This window comes from Notamacropus eugenii, chromosome 4 (genome assembly GCF_028372415.1).
Source record: "Notamacropus eugenii isolate mMacEug1 chromosome 4, mMacEug1.pri_v2, whole genome shotgun sequence".
NCBI classification, from domain to species: domain Eukaryota; kingdom Metazoa; phylum Chordata; class Mammalia; order Diprotodontia; family Macropodidae; genus Notamacropus; species Notamacropus eugenii.
In genome coordinates, this window is record NC_092875.1 from 88132585 (window position 1) to 88157121 (window position 24537).

The following is a 24537-nucleotide window of genomic DNA, read 5'->3' on the forward strand; positions in this document are numbered from 1 at the left end:
ATTCTTCTGGACTTTCACAGGCTTCTTTTCATCCTTTAGATAAAGTTCCTCAGGTGAAACATTGGAAGAATGAACAATCTAATACCTCTAAGATATCTTATTTGCTGTGTTCTCTTTCAGTTTCTTCTCCTGGATACTTTTCTGAGGCTTCTTTTCACTGTTCTCTACACATGTACTTGTGTTTCTAGACCAATTTTGTTTTTACTTTGAGGTCTTAATGACATAAACTTCCCTGGGAAGCTCTTGTACAATCTGTCTGTTTCTCTAGACAATGTATTAGACCCTTGGGACTCTTTATCCACTTTATTTTTGCTTCTAGAAGATCTTGAAGCTGCCATCCCTTTATTTGGACCTGCATCCTTTAACTTCTGAAGATCTTCACAGGTTTCTTCTCATCTTTTACTGTCTATAGCTTAATAAGTACTTTAGCAGGCAAAGCATTAAGCTCTTGTGATTCCTTAGTACACTTAGATCTATTATTAGATCTTAAAAATTCCATCTTTTCATGAACAGCTGTAGTCTTCCATCTTGCCTGTAAACTCTTAGGTTTCTTTTCCTTATTTTCTATGCATGCTGTATCTGTTGAAGTTTTACTTCTGCTTCTAGTTCTAAAAGCCACCCCATCTTTATTCACAACAGTTGAAGGGGGTATTCTCTTTAGAACATTCCCAACAAATGGCTCTTCAGTCTCTACTTGAAGAATGAGAAACTCTTTCTCTTCTTAGGCAGCCTATTCTCCACTCTACCTCTAACCATTTTGGTTTTTCCATGTTTCAAGCTAAAGTCTGCCTCTGTAAAACTTCTATTGCTTCCAGGATTGCTCTCAAAAGTGAAGAACAAGCCTCTTCTACATGACAGTCTTTCATGACAGCCTTCCAAATACTTGAAGACAGCTTTCAGAGGAAAAGAAGTCTGTCCTTTTAATTTTCTCTTACCTTTTTATAGCATTTGATACTGTTGATCACCCCCTTCTTCCAGATACTGTCTCTACACCTGGTCTCCTTCATTTAGTTCATCTTCCTTCCCCCTGCCCTCCCAGGTAAGTGTCCCCCAAGACTCTGTTTCTCACTCCTTTAGGCAGGTAGTTCAGTATATAATGGAAAATGTGCTGTGTGTGGAGTCAAAAGACTGATGTGGTAGTCTTGGCACCAATGCTTCCTAGTTCTCTGTAGCAAGTCTTTTCACTCTTCTGAGTCCTGGTTTTCTTTCTCTTAAAACAGGTAAATCAGTATTTGCATTACCTACCTCACAGGGTTGTGGGGAAGAAGTGTTCTGTAAAATTTAAAGCCATGTGTAAATGCGAGATGCTGTTGATATCATCCACGTCCATGGTTCATTTATCACCTTAATATAAATAACTCTCTAACCTCTCTACTGCTCCAACATCTCTCCTGTATTTCCAGCTCCTTGCTGGATATCTCCATCTGGATGGCTCAACAGTCACTCAAATGCACCATTTCAATAATGGAATTTGTCATCTTTCCCCAAAGACCTACTTCTCCAATGCCCTACCATCCTCCCAACCACACAGACTTGAACTTCTTTTCCCTACCTCTCTTATCCCACATCCAAGGGCCTGTGAGGGTCTCTCAGTTCCATTTCCTCCTATCTCATATGCTCCCCATTCCCACTATCATCACCCTTGTTCTGGCCTTCATCACTGGACTATGCTAAGGACCTCATTTTAGTTCTGTTCAGTTTAACAAAAATTTATTGAAGGCTTTCTAAAGAGCTTTACTGTCTCTGGTCTCTCCCTTCTTCAGTCCATCCTTCTTACAGCTGCAAGAATTGCATTTCTCATGCTGGTATAGCTATGTCATATCCTTTTCATGAGAGAAAATTAGCCTGGCATGAGGTCAGCCACATTGTGTTTCTGAGCTGCCTTTCCAGCTTTATATCTCTTCACATCCCTTCTCCATGTGGTACCCTAGCTGGAATATTAGCAGGTTTCCTGTTTGCCACCTCTATGTCTTCATATGTGGTACTGCCTGGAATGTACTTGTATGTTCAACCTGTTGAAATTCTCTTCTCTTGAGACCCAGGGCAAGTGCTGTCTTCTTCATGGAACTTTTCTTGAAACTGAGATATCTCACTTTGCCTTCACCACGATCACATTTTACTTTATATGGTATTTGTTTGTGTATAATTATTTTAACTCTCCAATTCGATTTCAAGCTTTTCTGAGTTTGGAGATGTTATATTTAAAAAATCTTTATATCCTCCATGTAGTATGCCTTGCATATAGCAATGGCTTAGAAAATGCTATTTGGATTGATTTTGAAGGTCTCTGACTTTTCAGATGCATATCTCTGCATCCATGGTCTTATTCATACCTTTCCTCATACATAACATCTCCTTCTAGGCCCAGTTTAATCCTTTTCCCCCAAACCCTCCCAACTATGCCTATTACCACCTTAAACCACAGTAACTTCTTTCTCCTCTGAATTCTTAAGCTCTTATTGTCTGTATTACTCATCTGGCACTTACCACCTGTTATTTTGTATTAATGGTCCCTTTATGACTAACGTCACTCTTCAGCAAGACTGTAAGACGCTCAAAGGTAGAGATCATATCTTATACACCTAGGGTCACAGAATGTAAGATTCTGAAGGGATTTTAAAAGACCATCTAATCTAACCCCCCTCCGAGAACCAGAGAAAGAAAGTGACTTGCCCAAGGCTGCACCCTGAATTAGTGGATAGAGAACCCAGGTCCCCAAACTTATGGCTCACTTCTTTTTCCACTACTTTATCTTTATGTCCCTGCATCTTGCATGTACATCAACAGCCAATGAAGCATGATGAAAAGTATCTAATACATGTTTTTTTGATGCAGATGAGAACATACTCATGGGATCAAAGAGAATTTGAGATAGAAGGTATCTGAAAAGTTATAAAAGTGAAAAGAGGAAAAATGAGTATTGTGGTTTGGCTATGAAAATAACAACTCCAGCGTGCTTATTATATTGAATGGTTCACCTCTCGCCCCCAATTATCAAGCACAGTAGTGATAACGTGTCAGAGAATTTTTGGTCTGTGTTTTATTTGAACATGATGGTAAGGTATGATCAGCTGTCAGTTGCTCATATAACCCAATTGATTACCTGCTCCCAATTTTAAGGAATTAGAGGAAGCTTCTGCTGGTTGCTCAGGGGTTTTCCTTGAAGATGCAGCACTTTGGCTAAAGCTCACTTTTGCACTTACCTCCACTTCTCTTGTAATGTAGGTATTTGGATCTTCGCCCCACTCACATTGTAAGCTTCTGGAAAGCAGGGCTTTGTCAAATCTCCATATCTCGTATCCTTAGACACAGGCCTTGAAGGCGGTAGGTGCCTAATAAGTGTTTACTGGAGCAAATGGAATGGAAAAGATCCATGGATTTGGAGCCAGGAGGTTGGTTGTGTGACTGTGGATAATCATTCAGCCCCACAGCCTCTGTTTCTTCATCTGAAAAATGGGAATACTTGTGGGGAAAGCAATTTGTGAACATTAAAGTGCTCACAGAACTATCATTTTGTGTGCTTGTTAGAGGAATCTTGTAAGAAGTGAGCAAAAAGTCACCTCCTGGGGCTTCCTACAAGGTGTAAGCAGATGGGCAGCTGCGTGACTGGGTCCCTCCCTCCTCCCCCTATACGTCACCTCACTCCCTAAGCTCTCATTGGTGCGGGACCAGGGCCACATTTCATTGGCTCAGAGCGCAAACTCTGAGCCAATGACTGGGGAGCCCTCCGAGGGGAGTGGAGGGGAAAGCCTGGCGCCTAGGAAAGGCAGAGCCGGGAGCCCAGGGTCCAAGCTTCCGTGCCCGCGTCTGGTCTCGCTGGGTCCTGGCGCCAAGCGCCCTCTAGCCCGCTCACCCAGGCACCCTCCGGCAGCCCCGCCGAGGCTGGGGCTGCTCCTCCGGTGACGTCCGGAGGAAATCTTTCACTGCCAGCGCCAGCCCTCGGGGCCCACCGGGCTGAACCTCCGGCGCCCTCTGCTACGGCCGGCCTGCTGACGCAGGCCCGAGCTCCAAGCTGGCCTGCCCCGCTCCGCCAGCGAGCCAGCGAGAACCGAGGGAACCAGCGAGACGGCGGGTCCTCCAGGGACCCTAGAGCGGACCGAGACGAGCCCCGGATGGGTGCTCGGGGCGCGCCCCGGGCCGGCCTCGGGCGGGTGGAGGTGAAGTTTCCGGCTCTCGGCCGCTGCGGCTTCGTGGCTTCCCTAACGGTCTCCGAGGTCCGTTTCCTGCGCTCCGCGGCCCCCCTCCCCCCAGCGAAGGAGACTGGAGAGGGTCAGGAGTGGAGCGTCTGGTGGGCTTGGTGAGGGCCCGGGGGGGAGGGGGACCCGGACGGTGCCTGTCAGCCTTTGCTAAGCCCCTCCCGTGTGCTCTGCCCGGGGCTGACCGAGATCTTGCAGCCCGGAGCCTAGGCACGGTCCCACGTTACGGCGTGCTGGAGAAGCTCCGGAAGGGCTCCCGAGGACTCTGGAGCGAGGTCTGAAGGATGGGGGGCTTTAAGGGTCGGAGGAAATGCTAGGGGCTGAGATGGGCATAAAGGTGAGGCCGTGCAGGCTGTGGGGGGTGGGAGAGAAGGCTGAACGAGTGGAGAGTGCACGTAAGGTGGCACTAGCAGCAAAGCAGGGCAGGATTTACCAGTGAGGGCCTTGTGTGCCTGGATTCTTTTTTGCCCCTTTTGTGCCCCCCGGTGCTTAGTATAGTGACTGGCAGATAGTAGGCACTTAATTAAAACCTCTTGACTTGACTTAGATTCTAATGGTTGAGTCCCTCTGTCAGATTAGGGGATTGAATTGTATTTAATCAGTGGTTTTAAACCTGAGATCCATGAACTTTTTAAAAATATATTTTGATTATCATATTTCAGTATAATTTGTTTATAGTCGTATGAATTTTATTTTGTGAATTTAAAAACATTCTGATAACGGGTACACAAGTTTGACTAGACTATGGACCATGATACAGAAAAAGTTAAAAGGTGATTTCTTGTGGCTTTCCAATTTCTAATTCAGTCTTTGAGCCTCTGGGTGGTCACTTGAATTTGAGATGGTTAGGGAGAGAGCTTCATGGAAGAGGTGGGCCTTGAGCTGGATTGAGAGTGGCAGCATTGTAGTCCTGGAACATAATGATCTCAGGTGGAGAAGGTCCTACCTACCTTAACTCAACAAAAGTGAATAAGCCATTTGGACAGAAGAAGCAAAAGGTCTGCATAGCAGAGTGATGTAGAAAGTGTTGAAGAGATGGTAAGGCTGATTTGTAGAGGACTTTGAATACCAGGCTGAAGAATTTCTACTCAGTCATAGAATCTCAGATTTAGAAGGACCCTAAAAGTCACCTAGTTCAGCCACCTACCCAGTACCCACCTTTATGGTATCTCTGACAAAGTTATCTTAACTCTGCTTTAATATTCCCAGTTCTGGGGCTCACTAATGCTTGAGGCATCTCATTCTGTTTTAGACAGTCCTAGGAGTTAGAAAGTACATGAAGATATATTCATTACTGGTTAGAGGTGGAAAGGACTTTGTTATTTCTGGTGTTGAGTTGTTTCTCAGTTTTGTCCAACTCTTTGTGAGTTCATTTGGGGTTTTCTTGGCAAAGATATTGGAGTGATTTACTGTTTCCTTTTCCAGCTCATTTTACAGATGAGGAAAGTGAGGCAAACAGATTTAAGTGACTTACCCAGGATCACACAGCTAGTAAATGTCTGAGGCCAGGTGTGAACTCAGGAAAAATGGTCTTCCTGACTCCAGGCCCAGAACCCTATCCATTGCACCATATCTCACCCCTCCCAATTGTATATGGTGGAAAAAAGACACTCAGGGGAAGTGACTTGCCTAAAGTCACATAATTTGTGACAGAGATTTGATTGGAACTTGGGTCTCCTAGCAATTAGAACTGACCCAAAATGGAATGGGCTGAATCAAGAAGTAGTGAGTTCCTCATACTTGGAGGACTTCAAGCAGAAGCTGGATACCTCTTGACAGATCTGTTTTGATACAGGTATCTTTCATGTCTGAGTTGAACTGGATGGCTGCTGAGGTCCTCTTCAAATTCTGTGATTCCTCGGTCAGTTTTCTTTCTACTACACATTATTGCTCAGACAGTAGGGAGCCAACAGGAAAATGATGTTGTATGACTTGTATCAAAGCAGTGATTTATTAAAATGAGTGTGACAGTTGTAAACAGCAGTGGTGTCAAACAAATAGAAATGGAGCCCCTTAATTATCCATAAGGATCCCTGCAGAAGCATATTGACTTAGAAAATCATGTATTAGCATTTTCTGTGTTCTGTTGTATTTTTATTTACTTTGTCAAATATTTCTCAGTTACATCTTAATCTGGTTTGGGTAGCACAGCAATGGCCCACAAGTTTGACATCTCTGGTGTACAAGATGAATTGAAGGAGGGAGGTACTGGAAGCAGGGCAGTTATTTAGGAGGCATTTGAATACCATAGGCAGCAATGGATGAAGATCTGGACCAGAGCCACTTCAGTGGGAATGGAAAGAAATGGTTTTATTTAAAAACTATTATAAAGGAAAGATCAACAGAGCAGATAAAGGGAAGAGTCTGCAGTGACATGACAGTTTCTGGTTAAGGTGACTGTGTGACCAAAGTAGATGAATCTGGATGACAAGCTGACAGGGGAATAGAGTTGGTTTAGGCATTATGACTTTGAGGGACCTTAGACAGGGTAATCCACCAAGAAACTTCTCCTGCTGAGGGGTATTTGAATGTCAGGTGACAGTTGAAGGTTCAGAACTGAAGCTTGTGAAAGAGGTCAGTATACCACCTGAATCAGACCTTTTGCAGTATACCTACATCATTTTATTTCAGGTGAATTCACAGACCATCATTTCCTCACTGTTATCTTGGGCAAGTCATTTAACCTTTTTGGGCTCAAGTTTCCTCATCTCTAAAAAGGGAATAAAAATACTTACAGAGTTGTTATGAATAAATCTGCAAATAACTATAAGAATGTGACCTGTTATTATTTATATGTTATTTATTATTCGTGTTGTCATCATCATTGTTAGGAAAGCTGCATGGTGTAATGGAAAGAGCTTTGGACTTGGAATTAGAATCAGGAGAGATCTGTTTCTGATAATGTCTCCAGCTCTTACTGTGTGTCCTTTTTACAGTCACTCTCTTGAGTTTCAGTTTCATCTGTGAAAGGAAGATAATTATCTTTAGTACCTACCTCACAGAGCTATTGTGAAGATGTCAAGAAAAATGTAAAGCATTTTGCAAACCTAAAAACAGCATAAATAGCAACTATTTGTCTTGTGGTTGGATTGATTGCTACTCTTCCTCAGATGAGCTGTTTCTGACTGAGGATTCTCAAGAGGTTTAAATTGTGGTAGATGGCATGTTACCAAAGACTAAATGAATGAATCTGCCTTTTACTCCCATTAAACCTCTAGTAATAATGCATAGCCCTGAGACATTCAGCCCACAAAAAATTCTGAATGAGTCCCAAACCAGATTAAAATGTAATCAGGAAATATTTGACAAAATAAATAAAAATACAATAGACTATAAATAATGTTAATATATGTTTTTCGAAGTCACTACATGACCTGCAGGGATCCTTATGTATAGTTTAGTAGCCCCTATTTCTATTTGAGTTTGATACCACTGATGTACAGTATTATTATAAGTCTCCGCTTTGGAGAAAACTACTACTCTTCTTATATATGCCCAGGAATACTAATCATGGATAATAGTATTAAAAGTTATATACACAGACATACATGGTAAGTATACATTTATCTTTCTTCTTTATGTGGTCCAGATTGTAGTTAAAGGAGTAGAGTTGGTCTATAAGAAGCTCTTGAGCAGAGGAATGTTTAGTTTGATGAGTCTTGATATTAATACTCAATCCATTGAATGTCAAGAATTGTCCATGTACCTATGTAGAATAAGTTGACAATACAAGTAGAATTCTGAAAATGTGTTTCTGCACCTTAGATAATTATGCTTCACAGAGGCAGGCTTCTCTTTACTCTTCTCAGAATTTTCTTTGTTACTACGCAAAACTGGGCTGGCCAGTTCAGGAAACATTTATTAAACACCTGCTACGTGCCTGGCACTTGCTAATCTTAGATAGCCAGATGGAATTTGCCTATATCTAGATAGTAGATAGACTGTATACTAAATAGAGACAGATTGGCATTATCTAGTTGACAGTGGTTCTGCTTAAAAGAGCTGACCACTATTTCCCATATGTGTTACTGTGTTAATGATGATTAGAGGAAAAAGCCCTAAGAGTTTAACAGCCAGTAGTGGCAGTATTTAAATAAGTATTTAAATAAGTTTACATTTAAATTCAACTCCCTTCTCCCTCAGGAAAAGTGTCCATTTCTAAGTAGTAATGCTTACCATTTACTGTTTGTCCCTTATTCTCACAGAGGACAATGATATCAGGAAAGTGATGTCTTGACTTGCAAGTGAATTGGATTTAAGTGAGGGAGGGTTATGCAAAGTCACCAGCCTCACTCTCTCCTCTGGAGCCATATGGGACCAATGGCAAGAAATAGGTCAGGACGACTGGAGATGGCCCCTTGTAATAATTATAGGGGTGTTAGGACCTGTGATTTCACTGGTGTAGGAAGCTCGCAATTAGGAAGTTTCCTATACCAATAAACATTTGCTTTTGCCCTGCAGTTTATAGTCTAAGAGCATTGCTGGGGACACTGAAGTTAAATGTGTTGGCTTGGGACATGCTGCTAGTATGTACCAGAGGCCCCCATGATTCTTTCAACAACAATAATAATAATAATGATAATAATTTTTTAAAAACTTGTGGAAATAGAATGAAATACCTATCTTCCCTGTTATCTTGTCTCTTACTGGAGTTGTCTGAAGTTGCTTTCAGTGAGCCAGCATCCTTTCATTCAACATTATAAAATGTTGGTATTTTATCCACTTGTACATAGAATACATTTTTTTAAAATAGCAAGATAGTGACTTGTCCAGAACCATTTCTATCTGAAGTCCATCAGATAAGATGAGAAGAATGAGATAATAATATTCTCATTTGTATAATATGAAGGCTTTTTTCACAACAACCCTGTTGTGCCTGAAGTACAAATATCCCCAATTTACAGCTAAGGAAACTGAAACCATTTTGTAAAAGTCTGATTGAGGAAGACTTCCCTTTCTTGTTACTTATGAGAAACTACATTTAGTTGACTCCATTAAGAATAGAATAGCTCAATGGACTGCCCATTTCAGTCCTGCCCTTTAATAGACATATGCTCTGTGTTGGGCCTCCGACTTGAAAAATTAAAGAGGAGAATTGAGGTAGCCAAAAAAATCTAGAATGAGATCCCTATGAGGAATATCTAAGGGCTTCAGGTGGAGAAGGAACATCCATCTGTGAGCCTACAAGCAGAGCTTATAAGAGGTGGTCCCCTAGGGAAGAGAGCAGAATTGACTGTGTATGTACCAGTATGAGTATCTGTCAGTTTCTCTGTGAATCTCTTGGGAATCTGGTCTCTTCTAAGATAGGAACTGTGGCTTTTTTTTATGTAGAACTTCTTATGGTGTCCTGACACAGCTCCTTATACTTGGAGGTCTCAGGAAATGGGATAGTGTTGGTTTAGTGTTAGGAAAGGTATGAGGGTGGGGAGAAAGGTACTAAACCTGTTGTCTTGCCAATTCTGATCAGAATTGTATCTAGGAGGCACTGAAGGATGATTAGGGGTGGGGTGGGGGTGGGGTTTCAAGCCAGACCTAGGCTCCCTTGTGACTCTTCTGTCTTCACTTAGCTATGTCTGTTCCCTACATGCCTGCTCTTCCCCCTTCCTCTTGCCCTGAATTTTAGAATCAGACAGTGGCATTTATATTCTAGTAACAGTTCATTTCCAAGTGAGCTGTCTTTCCTGAGGTTCTTTCACTATTGCCTAGTCATGGCATTTTCTCTTTCCCTCAGCCTGCAACTTCTCTGCCCATCCCAGGTCCTTGATGCTGCTGGATCAGAAGTTCTATTCAGATTATTCCAGATTCTCTTGGGTCTTCCTTTTGTAATTTCCTGCTCCCTGCAATGTGGGCACTAACTCACATGGTTATAGACATTTATATATATATTCACAAATGTATATGAGACCAGAAATCTCTATACACAGCCCGTGACTCTTTGCCTGTGAAAGGGGGCCCATGACAGCTGGGTTTCTTCAGCCTGTGGGAAACTTCATTGATGGTCATTAGAAAGATCTGCTCCATGCACCATCCCACCCAAGACTCTTTCTCACAAAGTCTCCAAAGGAGTGGATAGGAAGTGGAGGACATAGGGTTGGCCTCCTGAACATTCGGAAAGTTAGTGATCACAAACATCTCTGTTCACCTTCAATAACTCAGCCAAAATTTCATCTAAACCCTACTTGAATCTCATTTAAGATTCTGATTCTGACACCCTCTGAAATGAGATCTATAAGTCTACTTCTCACCTTGGGAAGTAGGAATTCCTTTTGTTTGCCTAAATTTACCTGATTCAGGTTTTGAGAGCAGCCACAGTTTAATTCTTAGGGCTTGGTTAACAAACCCTATGCCCACTTCTGATCATATCCACTTTGAAAAAGTAGAGAGTGCCAGTCACCATTGCTTTGATGTTTGGATTTACAGACCCAGCCTTGGAGAGATTTGAATTTTTACTGCATACTCCACAGGGTTTTTGTGAAGGCAAAATGTAATGGGATAGTGTTGGTTTAGTACAGAAATATTAGTAGTTTATTATGATGTCCAGTCTAGGTATTCTATCTGAATTCAGTGCTTAGTAGTAACCCCTTATAGTAATTTTAACTGCCCCTTTCTCCTATTCTGGATATTGTCCCAGTGCCATTAAGTTGAACTGATGTGAGGCTTCCTTTTCTGGTTTTCCTGAGCTCTTTACACTTTGTAATCCCATCCCTCTCTTTCTTCCTTTGTTTGGGCTGTCAGCTCTATCTACCCTTTTTCTTTCTCTCTCTCTCTGCCCAAGAGATTGTATAATTTTTTGTATCCCCCCAAAATTTATTTTTCAGGAACTAGTCACTTTGGAGGGTTTGTCCATGTTTTCCATGAGACAGAAATGGAAATATCTGGATCCCAGAGAAGCTTCTATAGTGACATTATCCTGGAAGATTTGGGCAATATGGCCTGTGTATTTTGCTGCCATTCTTATTGTTTTTGGTTATCCCTCTTAGTCTGCCCAGTCTAGAGATGGCGCACTCACTTCAAATGCTAAACTCGGATCCTTTTTCAGGAGCAGGGGCATTCTTTCCCCTCTGTTTCTAGTGTTCATTTGCCTCACGTCATTTGAAGCAGCGAGGTGTGTATAAAGTGTTGAGCCTAGAATCAGGAAGACCTGAGTTCAAATCCAAGCTCAGATGCTTACAAATACTTAACCTCTGTTTGGGTGCAGAAATAGGACATTACTATTCTTATCGCCCAAGTGACAGGTCTTACATCTGCAAAGGGGAAAATAGGAAGTTGTCTTAAGATGTTCAGAAGATATCCTCTTCCTCACCCTCTTGAATATCTTAGTGATCTGTGTGAACTCTTCCAAAATTTGAGGGTTGATATCCTTATTAGTGGGAGCTTTTCTTCTTCCAGCCAAGAGAGACTAAATGAGATTATTGCCTTTCTGTCTCCAGATTTCTCTCTTAGTAGTTTCACTGTTCCTGGAAATGGATTTCTCTCAGAGGGTCTAGCTTTCCCCTCTGAGCCTTCCTGAACATTTTTGCCCTTCACTTGCCCTTTGAAGACTCAGAGGCTAAAACTGCATCCTGAGATTGTTTTGAGCTCCAACAACAAATCAGGACCCATTTTTTTTTCTCCAGGGGCAGGACTTCCAGTTTCCAAATCTAATGTGATCTCCTAGGTAGGTTGAAGGAAAGAGTCATGGATCCTGGATCTGTAATGTGCCACGTATCCACAGGTTCCTGCACAGGTGAGCAAGAGAAGACCACTCAGCAAGAGGCACGGTCTTATCTCTAAAAATACTCAGGTTTCCCCTGAATAGGACATTACTTTAAAAAAGATCTGTAAGCAGAAAAGGGACATGTGTATGGGGGCAGTATTGAGAAGTCATGCCGGAGATGAACAGGCTGGTTTGTAGGAAAGCACTGGGAAAGTGAGAATGTGCTGATTGGATCTATGATGTTAGAATAAAGATCTTGGTAAAACACCATGATGGAACTTTGAGAAAGCAGTTGACCAAACACAGCCCTAAATAGAGAAGAGGATTCTGGAAGTTATTGGCATGGTTGGCAAGGAATAGGTACTGAGTATCAGATATCACAATCATCCTGTGAGAAATGAGTTTGTGGACTAAGCAATAGGGACAGAACCAGAGAAGAGGTAGGTATAAAAAGTGACATAGGGTAAAAAGGATAAAGCACACAGAGTAAAGGGCAGATAAGTTGGAGATTTTGGAAGAGTTCCTTGTTTAGCATGTTAAGGAGTTGATAGCACCACCCACAGCGATGGGGAAGTCAGTTGTAAGGTATAATGATGTTTTATGTTTAAGTTAGGAGCCTGATATCTAGTTCAGATTTTCTGATAAACTCCCAGGGATGGGTTTGGTGAAATTTCTTTGTGCAGGGACATATAATAGGACTAATGGGTATGAAAGGCATGTGTGAATGCTGATTTGAAAGCAGAATGAGTTGCCAAGATCCAAGCAGTATAGAGTAATAGCTACACTGTGCAATAACTGACTTTGATAGACTTGGCTCTTCTTAGCAATGTACGCATCTAAGAAAACTCCAAAAGACTCATGATGGAAAATGCCGTCCACATCCAGAGAAAGAACTGTGGAGTCTGAATGCAGATCAAAGCAGACTATTTGCTTTCCTTTTCTTTTGTTGTTTTCATTCTTCTTTCTCATGGTTCCTCCCATTCTTTCTAATTCTTCTTTACAACATGATTAATGTGAAAATAGGTTTAATAAGAATGTATATGTAGAGTCTCTATCAGATTGCAAACCATCTTGAGGAGAGGGGAGAGGAGGGAGGCAGAGAAAATTTAAAACTCCAAAGCTCACGGAAGTGAATGTTGAAAACTAAAAATAAATTAATTTTAAAAAAAGATCCAGGCATTGATTGAAATCCTAGTCCTAATACAGAGAGCTTGATAAAGTATTGAATGATAAAAATGAAGTGACTCAAGATAGGTAGGAGCCAAACTAATTGAAGTGTAGGTCTTTACAGCTTAAGTCAAGAGGAATAGTTAAAGAATGGATTGTCTACATTTTATACCATGCAAAGAGGAAGTGTTTGGGGGAAGGAACTTTGGAATTGGCTATGAAAAGGTCTTTGCTAATTGTTGGAATGCCAAGGTCACAAATCACATGGCAAGGATTCCATGTGGGAAATGTCTGTTAGGAAGTAGGTTTCAAAGCCAGCTTCAAGAGCCACCAAAACTGCCCACTCCTTTTAGATATTAATAAATGTCTTCTGAAACTAGCACTCTCCCTTTTCCTTTTCTTTCAGATTCTAAATAATATGCCATTATATGAAAAACAGGAATTTTCAAAAGATGTAGGCTTCTATGGAAAGACAATGGAAGTATTTATACAAGATGTTCCTCAGGAACCTGGTTTTATAGAAGATGGAAAATTTAAAAGCCAACAAGGAAACTGTACAGGGGGAATTTTGAGGAACTCTTTTTCCCAGGAGGGTGGTTTCAGTAAAATGACTAAAATTCATAAAAAAATCTTAGCAGGAAGAACCTGGGAGTATAATCAATTTCAGAAGAATTTTGGTCAGAATTTAAACCATACTACTCATCAAAAAATTGCTACAAAAGAGAGAACTCATAAATGTGCTACCTGTGACAAAAGTTTCAAATATAATTGTGACCTTATTCAACATCAGAGAATTCACAGTGGAGAGAAACCCTATATTTGTGGTGAATGTGGGAAAGGTTTCAGTCGTAGCTCATTACTTACTAGACATGAGAGAACTTGCACAGGAGAAAAACCTTATAGATGTAATGAATGTTGGAAAAGCTTTAGTCAAAGCTCGCATCTTATTCAGCATCAGAGAACTCATACTGGAGAGAAACCCTATGAATGTATTGAGTGTGGTAAAAGCTTCATTCAGAGCTCACAGCTTATTCAACATCAGAGAATTCATACCGGAGAGAAGCCCTATGAATGTAAAGAATGTGGGAAAGGCTTCAGTTCAAGTTCCCACCTTACTCAGCATAGAAGAATCCATACTGGAGAAAGACCCTATGGATGTAATGAATGTGGAAAAGCCTTTAGTCAAAGTTCACACCTTATTCTACATCAGAGAACTCACACAGGAGAGAAACCCTATGAATGTATGGAATGTGGGAAATGCTTCAGTTGTAGCTCACACCTTGCTCAACATCAGAGAATTCATACTGGAGAGAAACCTTTTGAATGTAATGAATGTGGTAAAGCTTTTTGTCTGAACTCTCAACTTATGCGACATCAGAGAACTCACACAGTGGGAGAAAAACTCTATAAATGTAATGAATGTAGCAGAGCCTTCAGTCAGAGCTCACACCTTATTCAGCATCAGAGAATCCATACAGGAGAGAAACTCTATAGGTGTGTTCAGTGTGGGAAGGCTTTCAGTAGAAGCTCAAACCTTATTCGGCACCAGACAACTCACGTTAGAGAGAAACCCTTTAAATGTCAACAGTGTGGAAAAACTTTTATTCACAGTTCACAACTCAGTAAACATCAGAGATTTCACACAAAATAACTGTCCCTGGAGAAGAACCTGTAAATGTAATTGTAGAAATTCTGCCAAAGATCTGCCTTTATTCGGCATGAGACAATATAATACTTAATATAATACTTAGCAAGTTACTTGAGCCCCAATTTCCTTATCTGTAAATGTGGGGCTTAAATTGCTGACCTCACAGAGTTGTGAGGAAAGCACTTCGCAATTCTTAAAACACTATATCAATGTATGTTCTATAGAAAAGAAAACCTATGAACATTAACAGTTGTGGCAATATCTGCTCAAGTCTTAATTCAGTAACAGTATTTACATCAGAAAGTAATTCATGGTGTAATGAAAAAGGGAACACATCAGTCAATATTGGATTATATTATAATCTAGGATTATAAAATTATGAGATCTTATATTTAGAGCTGGAGGGTATATCAGAGGTCATCTAACTCAAGTCTCTCACTTTACAGAAAAGGAAACTGAAACCCAAAGATATTGTTATTTGTCCAAGATTGTGTGAGCTAGGCTTTGAACCCAGATTTTCTTGACTCATAATTCAGCATTCTTTCTGATGCATCAAGCATCCACATAGAATCTTTGAAATTGAATGCCTCAGAGCTCTTTTAATCCAAATTTCCTGGTAAAGAAACTGAAGGGCAGTGAGGTTTAAGTGAGTTGCCCAAAGTCACCCAGCTGATGCATGACAGAGCCAGGACTAGGTCTCAGTTCTCTTAATTTATAATATAGAGTTCTTTTCATTATACTTTGTTGCCTCCAAGAATTTAGAATTTGTTGAAATAAAATCACTAAATCATTGGGACCCTAGATGGCCTTACAGGACGTAGAAAAACAATTTTTAAACTTTCATTTTTAAAATTCATTTTGGTTTCTCTGTTTTTCAAAGGCTCTTCATATTATATTCATTTTGCCCAAGGTCTGAAATCTCTAGAGAATAAAGGAACAGACTAATTATGTGTCATATGACCACAATAGCACAGAGGGAATACTTTTTGTCTTCTATTCTCTTTTTAAAAAAATTAATTTGGTCTTCCTACTATTCCCACTTCCCTCAGCAAATTTTAAAAATAATAAGTTCCCAATACATATATATGTATACGTACACATACAGATATACATACACACACACATATATATGTACACACATATCTATAGAGTTGTGTGTGTGCATACACACACACTCCAGCAAAATAAGTTTCCTCGCTGGCCATGTTGAAAAATGTCTTACTGTGTTTTAAGTTAATCACTCCTGAAAGAAAATGATTTACGTGTTTCATCTTCATTCTTTTGGACTCAATATTGGGTACATCAGAGTTCTAAAGTCTTTTAAAGTCATTTTTCTCTATAGTGCTATTGTATAGGGTATTCAGTCCTCTCATTTTACAAATGAAGACACTGAGCCTCAGAGAGACGACTCTTTTCAAAATGAACATAGCATCACAGATTTAGAGCTGGAAGGGAACTTAGAGCCCACCTAGTTCAATCACTCATTATAAGTGAGGAACTGATGCCCAGAGAGGTTGACTGTCTTGTCCAAGACTATGTGATGTAGTCACAAAGATTTTCCTCAAAAATGCCATCACACTACTTCCTCCAAAGCCATTTCCACACTGTCCACCGAACTCCAAGAGTGGACCCCAGAAGTGATCCTCACATTCATTCAAGAAATACTTATTAAGAATCAATCAACCTTTATTAAGTATCTACCATGGTAGTGCTAGTAGTAGCCAGGCACTGTGCAAAGCACTGGAATCTGTATAGAGCATTATCCTAAGTGCTGAGGTAAATACAAAATTGAAGGTAGTAAAGTGAAAAGATTTGGAGTGAGATGATCTGATTTCAAATACTCCCTTTGCCATTTACTACCTGTGACCATTTTGGATCATGACTTCTCTGGGCCTCACTATCTTCATCTGTACATTGAGGGGGTTGAACTAGATGACCCGTGAGGTCTCTTACAGTTATGTCTCTGGTCTTAAAATAAGACACAACCACTGTCCTCATGGAACTTAAAATGTAGCACAGGGATCAAGACAAACATAAATGTATTACAAAGCATTACTTGAGACATACATTAAAGGGATATAAAATATAATGTCTGAGGTAGTCAGGTGCCTAAGAGCTCAGGTAAGAGGTTTCATGGAAGCAGAGGCATTTGAGTTGGGTTTCCAAGGACAGGAAAGAATTAAACAAAAATGGGAAATGGACATTCCAGGCACGTACAAAGGTACAATGGAGTGAGTGGAGGACATGTCCAAGAGAATTTTGAATAGTTCATTTTGGCTTAGAGCATAGAGAATGTGGAGGAGAGTAATGTGAGATAAAATTGGAAAGGTAAGTGGTACCAGTTTTTGAATAGTCTTGAAGACATTTGAACTCTTCAATACAGGCAGTAAGTTTCTTGAGGTCTTTGAGATGAATGACAACCATTTTTATTTGAAATATTATTCTGGAAGTCATATGGAATATCTGTATAAATTTGAGACCTTTAAGTATTATAGAAATGTTAACTAATATATAAATTGGAGTGGGGAGAGAATTGGTATGAAGACCTGTTAGGAGGCTATCACGGTAGTTTAGATGGATGGTAATGATTGTCTTAAGTGTAGACAGTGGAATGTGGTGGGCAAGTGAAAAAAAATCCAGTTATAGTGCTCTAGAAATATTTGAGGAAGGAGAAGTCACTTTTACCCAGGGCAGAGAAAATTGGTATGGTCAGGAAAGGGTTTGTGACACCTGTGCTAAACCGTTTCACTTGACAAGTATAGAAGTGCCTACCTTGTGCCAGTCCCTGAAGATTCGGAGACAAAAATGAAATGGTTCCTACCCCTCCAGGATATTGGAGGGAAACCACACAGCTAAAAGCAAATGAACAGTAAACGTTTGCTAAGTGCCTATTATGTGCCAGGCAGCTAGGCAGTTCAGTGGATAGAGCACTGGGCCTAGAGTCAGGGAAACTCATCTTTCTGAGTTCAAATCTGGCTCCAAACTCTTTAAGCTGTGTACCCATGGGCAAGTCACTTAACCCTGTTTGTCTCACTTCCTCATCTGTAAAAGAGCTGGAGAAGGAAATGACTTTATCTTTACCAAGAAAACCCTAAATGGGGTCATGAAGAGTCAGGCATGACTGAAAAATGACACAACAAACGTGCCAGGCACTGTGCCAAGTGCTCGGGATACAAAAGGACACAAAAGATAGTCCGTCCTTAAGGAGTTTATAATTTAATGGGACAGACAACATGCAAAGAAATATATACAAAGCAAGCTATATTCAGGAAAAACAAATGATAGAAGGCACTACAATTAAGAGGGGTTGGGAAAGGCTTTCTGTAAAAGATGGGATTTTAATTGAGACTCAGGAGATCAGAAGAGGCCAGAGGTTCTCAAATGTGATTCTTTCAAAGCACCCTTAGTGTTTTAGTAATTTTTTCACAGCACTTCTAGGTCAAAAGTAATAGTTCTGTATGTTATTAGATTCAAACAATGATAACAATACATATTTATATCCTAACAACTTAGTAGCCATTTGAAAAAAAACCATTTCAATTAGAGATAAATGAGTGGTACAGAGGATAGAGTACTGGGCCTGGAATCAGGAAGACGGACGGACCTGGGGAGTTGACAGGGTATTTTTATATTCATAATCTAAGAAATAAAGTTTGAGAAGTTACTAGTATAGCTGAAAGTACAAGTAAACAAAAACAGACATTCCAAGATCAACAGAAGGAAGGATGAGGTAGGTAGTGAACTGAACCTTGGGAAAAGCCAAAGATTCTTCATGATGGAAGAGAGGAAGAAGTACATGGGGGCAACCCTTGTGAAGGCATAGAAAAGGGATTTGGGATGTCATGTTCAAGGAATAACAAGCCAGCCAACTTGACTGGAGTGTACAGTATATATGAAAGTGACATGTCCTGATCATCCTGGAAAGAAAGATTGGATCCAGATTGTGAAGGGTTATAAATGCCAGTTTGTACTTTATCCCAGAAGTAAGAAGGAGGCACTGGAACTTCTTGAGCAAAAGACTGATGTAGTTGGAATTGTGTCTGAACAGGTTCCTTTAACTTGCCAGCTGTTTGCTTGATTGGGGTAGCCTTTGAGAAGCCAGGCTCACCTCCACACTATGATAGAGTCTAAGAGAAAGATTTTGTGGAGGGTGAGGAATGTGGACAACCAGAGTGCTCCACTAATACCATAGTGATAAATGAGTAAGGCCTCTCTGCATTGGGTTGACCTCCCAGTGGGTGAATTTAGGGGAGAACAGAGATAATAGTGGTACAGGATGGCGTCCAAGTTGTAATATTAGGAAGCATATTTAAATTGGAAAGAACAGATTGGTAACTAGATGAAATAATATATAGAGAGGGTTGGAATCAGTCAGGAAGATGAGGTTGAATCCTGGCTCAAACACTTCCTAACTGGGGCCCTGAGCAAGTCACTAAACTTTGGACCTTACATTCCTCATTTGTGAGAGGGTTGGACTTAATTCCTTCTAAGTTTCCATACAACTCTAAATCCCAGAGTATTAACTGGGGCAGGTACTATAGCTATTACCACCCTCATTTTATGAATGAAGAAACTGAGGTTTAGGGAGCAAGTTATTTATGTCTATGGTCATAATTTATGTGTGCTGAAGGTGGGATGTGAGCACATATCTTCCTTGAGTCCAGCAATACCCATCTCTCTCTCTCTCTCTCTCTCTCTCTCTCTCTCTCTCTCTCTCTCTCTCTCTCTCTCTCTCTCTCTCTCTTCCTCTCTCTCTTCCTCTCTCTCTTCCTCTCCCTCCACCCCCTTACCTCCCCTCCTCAGGAGTTTGGTAACATCTTTCATCATAAACCTTGGAATTAGGATTAGAAGGTGGGAATTAAGCTGAGTTTTTTAAAAGTTAGATTGTATTATTTTTTAATCAACAAAATCTACCTTCTTTCATCACCCCTCTCCCTCTTGAAAACAAAAGAAAAACCCATTGCAAATCTGCATGGACAAGCAAAACAAATTTCCAAATTGGCTATATCTAAAAAATATATGTCTCATTCTATACTCTGAGTGTACCTCTTGGGCAGTGGATAGCATATTTCACCACGAATCCTCTGGAATCTATATTTGATTATTGACATTGATCACAGTTCCTAGTTTTTTTCAGAGTTGTTACTCTTTACCATATTGTTATCGTTATAAAAATTGTTCTGGTTCTGTTCACTTTGCTTCAATTCCTATGCATCTTCCCTGATTTTTCTGAAACCACTTTTCATAATTTCTTAATAGCACAATAATATTTTATCACATATACCATGACTTATTCAGCCATTTCCTAATTGATGATATCCCTGCAGTATCTAATTTTTTGCCACTGCAAAAAGAGCCTTCTATAAATATTTTTGTACTCATAGGTCCTTTTCCTCTTTCTCTATTCAGCCAGGTCTTGAGTGTCATGTGAGAGGAGCAGAAAGTCCAGTGTCACTGAATCATAATGTACTTTGGAGGAGAATTTTGTGTAAGAAGATTGAAAAGAGGGATTTTTTTCCTTTTATTTGATTCTGGAGGTAATAGAGAATCTCTGGAATTTATTGAATAGGAGAGGTTGACATTGATCTGCACTTTAAAAGAAATCACTTTGGCAGCTGAGTGCAGGATGTATAGGTTTGGGAAGAGCTGAGGCAAGAAGAATAACTAGAAAGCTATTGCAGTAGTCTGGGGTTGGTGCGATGAATGCCTCTGCTATGTAGTGGCTATACCAGCGGAGAAAAGTGGATGTATATGAGAGAGGAGAAGGTGAAAATGACAGTTCTTGTGTCTGTCCTTCCTTTTTGAAGAGGAATGACCTCAGAGAAATGATGACATGACTTGCGCTTGACTTTGTATTGAGTGAGGGAGGGCTGTACAAGGTCACCGGCTTCACTTTCCCTTCCTGAGCCATCTGGATCCAGTGACCAGATATTCATCAGCATGACTGGAGATGGCCCAGGATGCAATGGGAGACCTTGGCTTTTTAGGCTAAGCCCCTTTCAGGTACTCACTTAAAGTGAGGTAATGCCCATTGAGTGAATAGGCCTCTTTAAAAAGTAGTCAGTGGGATGGCCCCTTTAATAGAAAAGAAAAAGATAGATAAATCACAGTGGGAGGGGCAGGAGCCTCAGGGTTGTTGTAACAGAGAAACTGTTAGTATTCATTCTAAGCCAGGAGGGTCCAAAAACAGCCATTGAGTGGAGGTTGGACAGGGACCCTTCTTTGTTCAGTCCATGGGCTTTGGAGTGCACGGGGTCTAAGGTTTTAGGGGAGACAAGACGGAAAGGAATGGAATGGAATGGAATGTAGCTAATGTACCCCAAGTTAACTGGGCAGCTTCTGGCCATCAAAATATACCTTCTTGGGAGAGGAGGAGCTGAGTAACCCAGCTAGCTGGGTCCCTATTTAGGCAGCTTGATCTACTCTCAGGTTGTGTTTGCCCTTCCTTCTCAGAGAGACCACGCTATCAGAGAATGACGACATGACTTGCACTTGACTTTGTTTTGAGTGAGGGAGGGCTGTGCAGGTCACCAGCCTCACCTCTCCTCCAGAGCCATCTGAATCCAGTGACCCGACATTCATCAGGATATTCATCAGGATGACAGGAGCTGATAACAGATGGGATGTGCATCATGGAAGTGAGGAGCCGCGGATAACACTCCAGCTGAGTGACTGGGAGGATGGTGGTGTGCACCTTACAGTGAGGAAGTTCGGAAGACGAACGGGTTTGTGTGGGTGCGCGGGAGGATAACGAATTCCATTTTGGATAGGCTGCACGGACTTGTAGACGTCTGAAGTGCCCATCTGGTTCGGGATGGCCAAGAGGGAGTCAGCGATTCGGAGCTGCGGTGAGAATCTGGCCGCGGGGACGCAGCCTTGCGGGAGCAGAGCACCCTCAGGCAGACGTGAATAAACAGGGTCTTTAATTCCGTCATCCTGGGCTCCCGAGCCAGGCTCAGCTGATTTCCCGGCAGTTGTTTAATTGTCACCACTCTGCCTCCTCTAAGGGGGTCTCTCCTCCGGGCTCCCTAGGCAGGGTCAAGGTGCTAGCTCCCGGGAGCGTCGGCTGGAACCATCGAGAATCCAGTCCTCCCGCTGCCTAGAGGCTTCGAGGTGTGCCCCGGAGCGGGCGGGGGCGGGCCAGAGGGACGTCACTTCCTGTTTTCGAATTAGCTGTACCTGGCTACCCGCACCGGTTAGCCTGGGGGCGAGAGGGAAGGGCTGTGCACCCCGGCCTTAGTGTCGCGAGAGCTGTCTGCGTGCCTGGTTGGGCGAGCTGGGGCCGGCAGCTGTCACCTCTGCGGAGGTGAGCGAAGACCCGGCGGTGCCGCGATGGGGGCCCGTAGGTCATCGGGGAGCGCAGCACGCCGTGGGGAGCGGAATCCGAGTTCGAACCCAGGCCCCCCGAGCCCAGGGCCCTGGCGCAAGCTCGGCTGCTTCCGACGCACCCCCGTGCTCGGCCCTGCCGCTGTCCCCGGATGCCAGCCCCTCCTCCCTCCTCCGCGTGCTGGCCTCTGGAGGGCTCCCTTCTCCCGCATCTTCGCTGTCCTCGCCTTCCCCCGTTTCGTTCCTGTGTGAATACAGACGTGCTCGGCTCTCCCCGCCCCCTCATTTATATCTAAATCAGTGGGCATTTATTAAGCGCCTACGACGTACCAGGCCCGAAGGGCTGGGGCGATCAATAAATAAAATAAGTGAAAAGGCAGTAAGCCGCCCCGCGCTGCAGGAGCTCCCAGCCTACGCGGGGAGACCGCTAACAGACCGCGTGTGCGTCGGACAGCCCGCACCGGGCGGGCGCCGGCTCTCCTGACCTCTGCTCTCCGCTGTCCGCTTCTTCCTTCATCACTAGGGAAGACTCAGAACTCAACACAATGTCTCGGAATAAAATTTCCCAAAAGCCCGTCTCCAGACCCAACGGCCTCCCGCTTCTCCTTCCCCCAGATCAACTTGGACTTCTTAGCGCATTTTAATCCTCCCGTTACCCTGGCCTAAAAACCTGTTAATCTTACCTTCTTTTTTCTTCACTGTTTTATCATTCTTTTCCCAGCCTCTTAACGAAGGGTGTTACCGATTCGGTTCTCAGCTTCTTCTCTTCCTCTTTTCTTTACCAATGTAATTCATTTCCGTGGTTCTTCATTTTTATGCAGATTCCCAAATCATTACATATTTCCAGTTTTAACTTATATGCCATACTTGACCTTACATGAGGTGTAGTTTTTATTTTTCAAATTTTTTTAACGCAGACACCAAAGATCATGTCATAAAAGAACGCACAAAAAAATTCTGTACAAATCTGTGAATTTCTATTTCATGCTGTTTCCTTTAAAAAAATATAAACATAATTCTATACACTTTCAAAAGTAACATGCATTGATCTGTTTCCTTCTAAATTTCCTTTTGTTCTACATGTTTAAAAAATGTTTCAGTGGCCTTTTTGGGTGTCGGTATTATTAACCTCCTCTTTATCCCTTCCCCTTCATTAAAACCTGAAAGAAAGAAAAAAACCAGAAGCATTATAACAAATAAACACAACTAAACAAACAAAACCGTGACTGTGTCCAAAACTACATGTCTGCACCTTTGTCCCTTACTTCTTTGTCAGGTGATATGCTTCATCATAGGTCCTCTGGAGACATGATTGGTTATTGCATTGTCTTTCAAAGTTGTTTGCATTGTTACTTTTATATAAATCATTTTCCTGGTTTTTCTCACTTCACCCTGATTCAGATCATACTACCCAGGATTCTCTTAAATTGTCTCTGTTGGATTTTGTATGGCACAATAATATTTCATCACATTCACATGCCACAATTTATTCAGCTATTTTGTTCAGTTGTTCCCCTGAGAGGCTGACAAAGGCACTTTCTTAGGTTCTTGTTTTAGTTTTTAATCCCCCTTTAGGATCAGGAAGTTTACATTGCTTGTAACTATTTCCTAGTATTGTCCTTCCTAGTAACCTCCTCCCCTTCCTATCCCTGATGGTTTCCCTGTTTAGTTTTATGGATTTCTCTGCTTGTGACCGTATGTGTATGTTTAATCATTCTTTATCCATTTCAGAAAAATGAGATTCATCTGATTCCTGTGCCTTCCATCCTTCCTTCATGTTTTTCTGTATTCTTCTCATGCACACCAATGATGAGAAATAGCGAAATCTTTCCTCCTTTTTTATACCACGTATTCTTTTTGCCTTCTCTTTCTCCTACTGAATCTCTCAGAATGGAATCAATCCACTCAAAAGACTTCAATTTTTCATATTTAACTCTTATTACTCTTTGCAGACGTTAAAGTTCTAAAGGAACATTTGTTTCTTCTTCCCCTGTTAGAATATTAGTACTCCATCATCATATACAACTCTTTCCAAGTGTTCAAATAAATTTCTCTGGTTTCCTTTACTGCTGTGTTTGTAGTTTGAAGCTTCTGCTTGGCTAGACATTTTCATCAGTAATGCTTGAAAATCTCCTGTACCTTTAAAAGGCCATTCCCACTCCCACCCCCCAAGAATTATACTCTGCTTTGCAGGATATTATTTAAGCGTTTTTTCATTTTTCTTTTGGAATATCATATTCCTGTATCTCTTCTCATTTATAGAAGAAGCTTCCAGGTCCTGTGGTCCTGAATATTGTTCTTTGATACTTGAACTCCTTTCTGGATACTTAAATAGTATGTTTTTCTTTTACATAACAGTTCTGGATTTTGGCTGTGGCATTTCTGAGACTTTTCCTTTTTGGGTTGTTCTGAGGAGATGTTTGGTGGATTCTTTCTAACTTCATTTTTGCTTTCTATTCTAATAGATCTGGATAGTTTTCCTTTGTGATTTCTTTGAAGTATGG

General features: G+C 41.4%; 2 protein-coding genes across 2 annotated transcripts in view; both read left to right on the forward strand.

Moving 5' to 3' along the window:
* The first annotated feature begins 3733 nt into the window (after positions 1 to 3733).
* The window catches only part of LOC140500325 (uncharacterized), a 49867-nt gene continuing 29063 nt past the window's right edge, over positions 3734 to 24537 (forward strand). The window contains exon 1 of the mRNA XM_072602796.1: positions 3734 to 4297. Within this exon, the coding sequence (XP_072458897.1) occupies positions 4113 to 4297 (185 nt within the window). The 5' untranslated portion in view covers positions 3734 to 4112. The remainder of the gene's footprint in view (positions 4298 to 24537) is intronic.
* Positions 13466 to 22647, forward strand: LOC140500321 (uncharacterized). The gene is given in 2 exon segments (XM_072602794.1): positions 13466 to 14701; positions 14704 to 22647. Coding segments are annotated over 2 exon segments (1302 nt in total). The 5' UTR covers positions 13466 to 13477; the 3' UTR covers positions 14782 to 22647.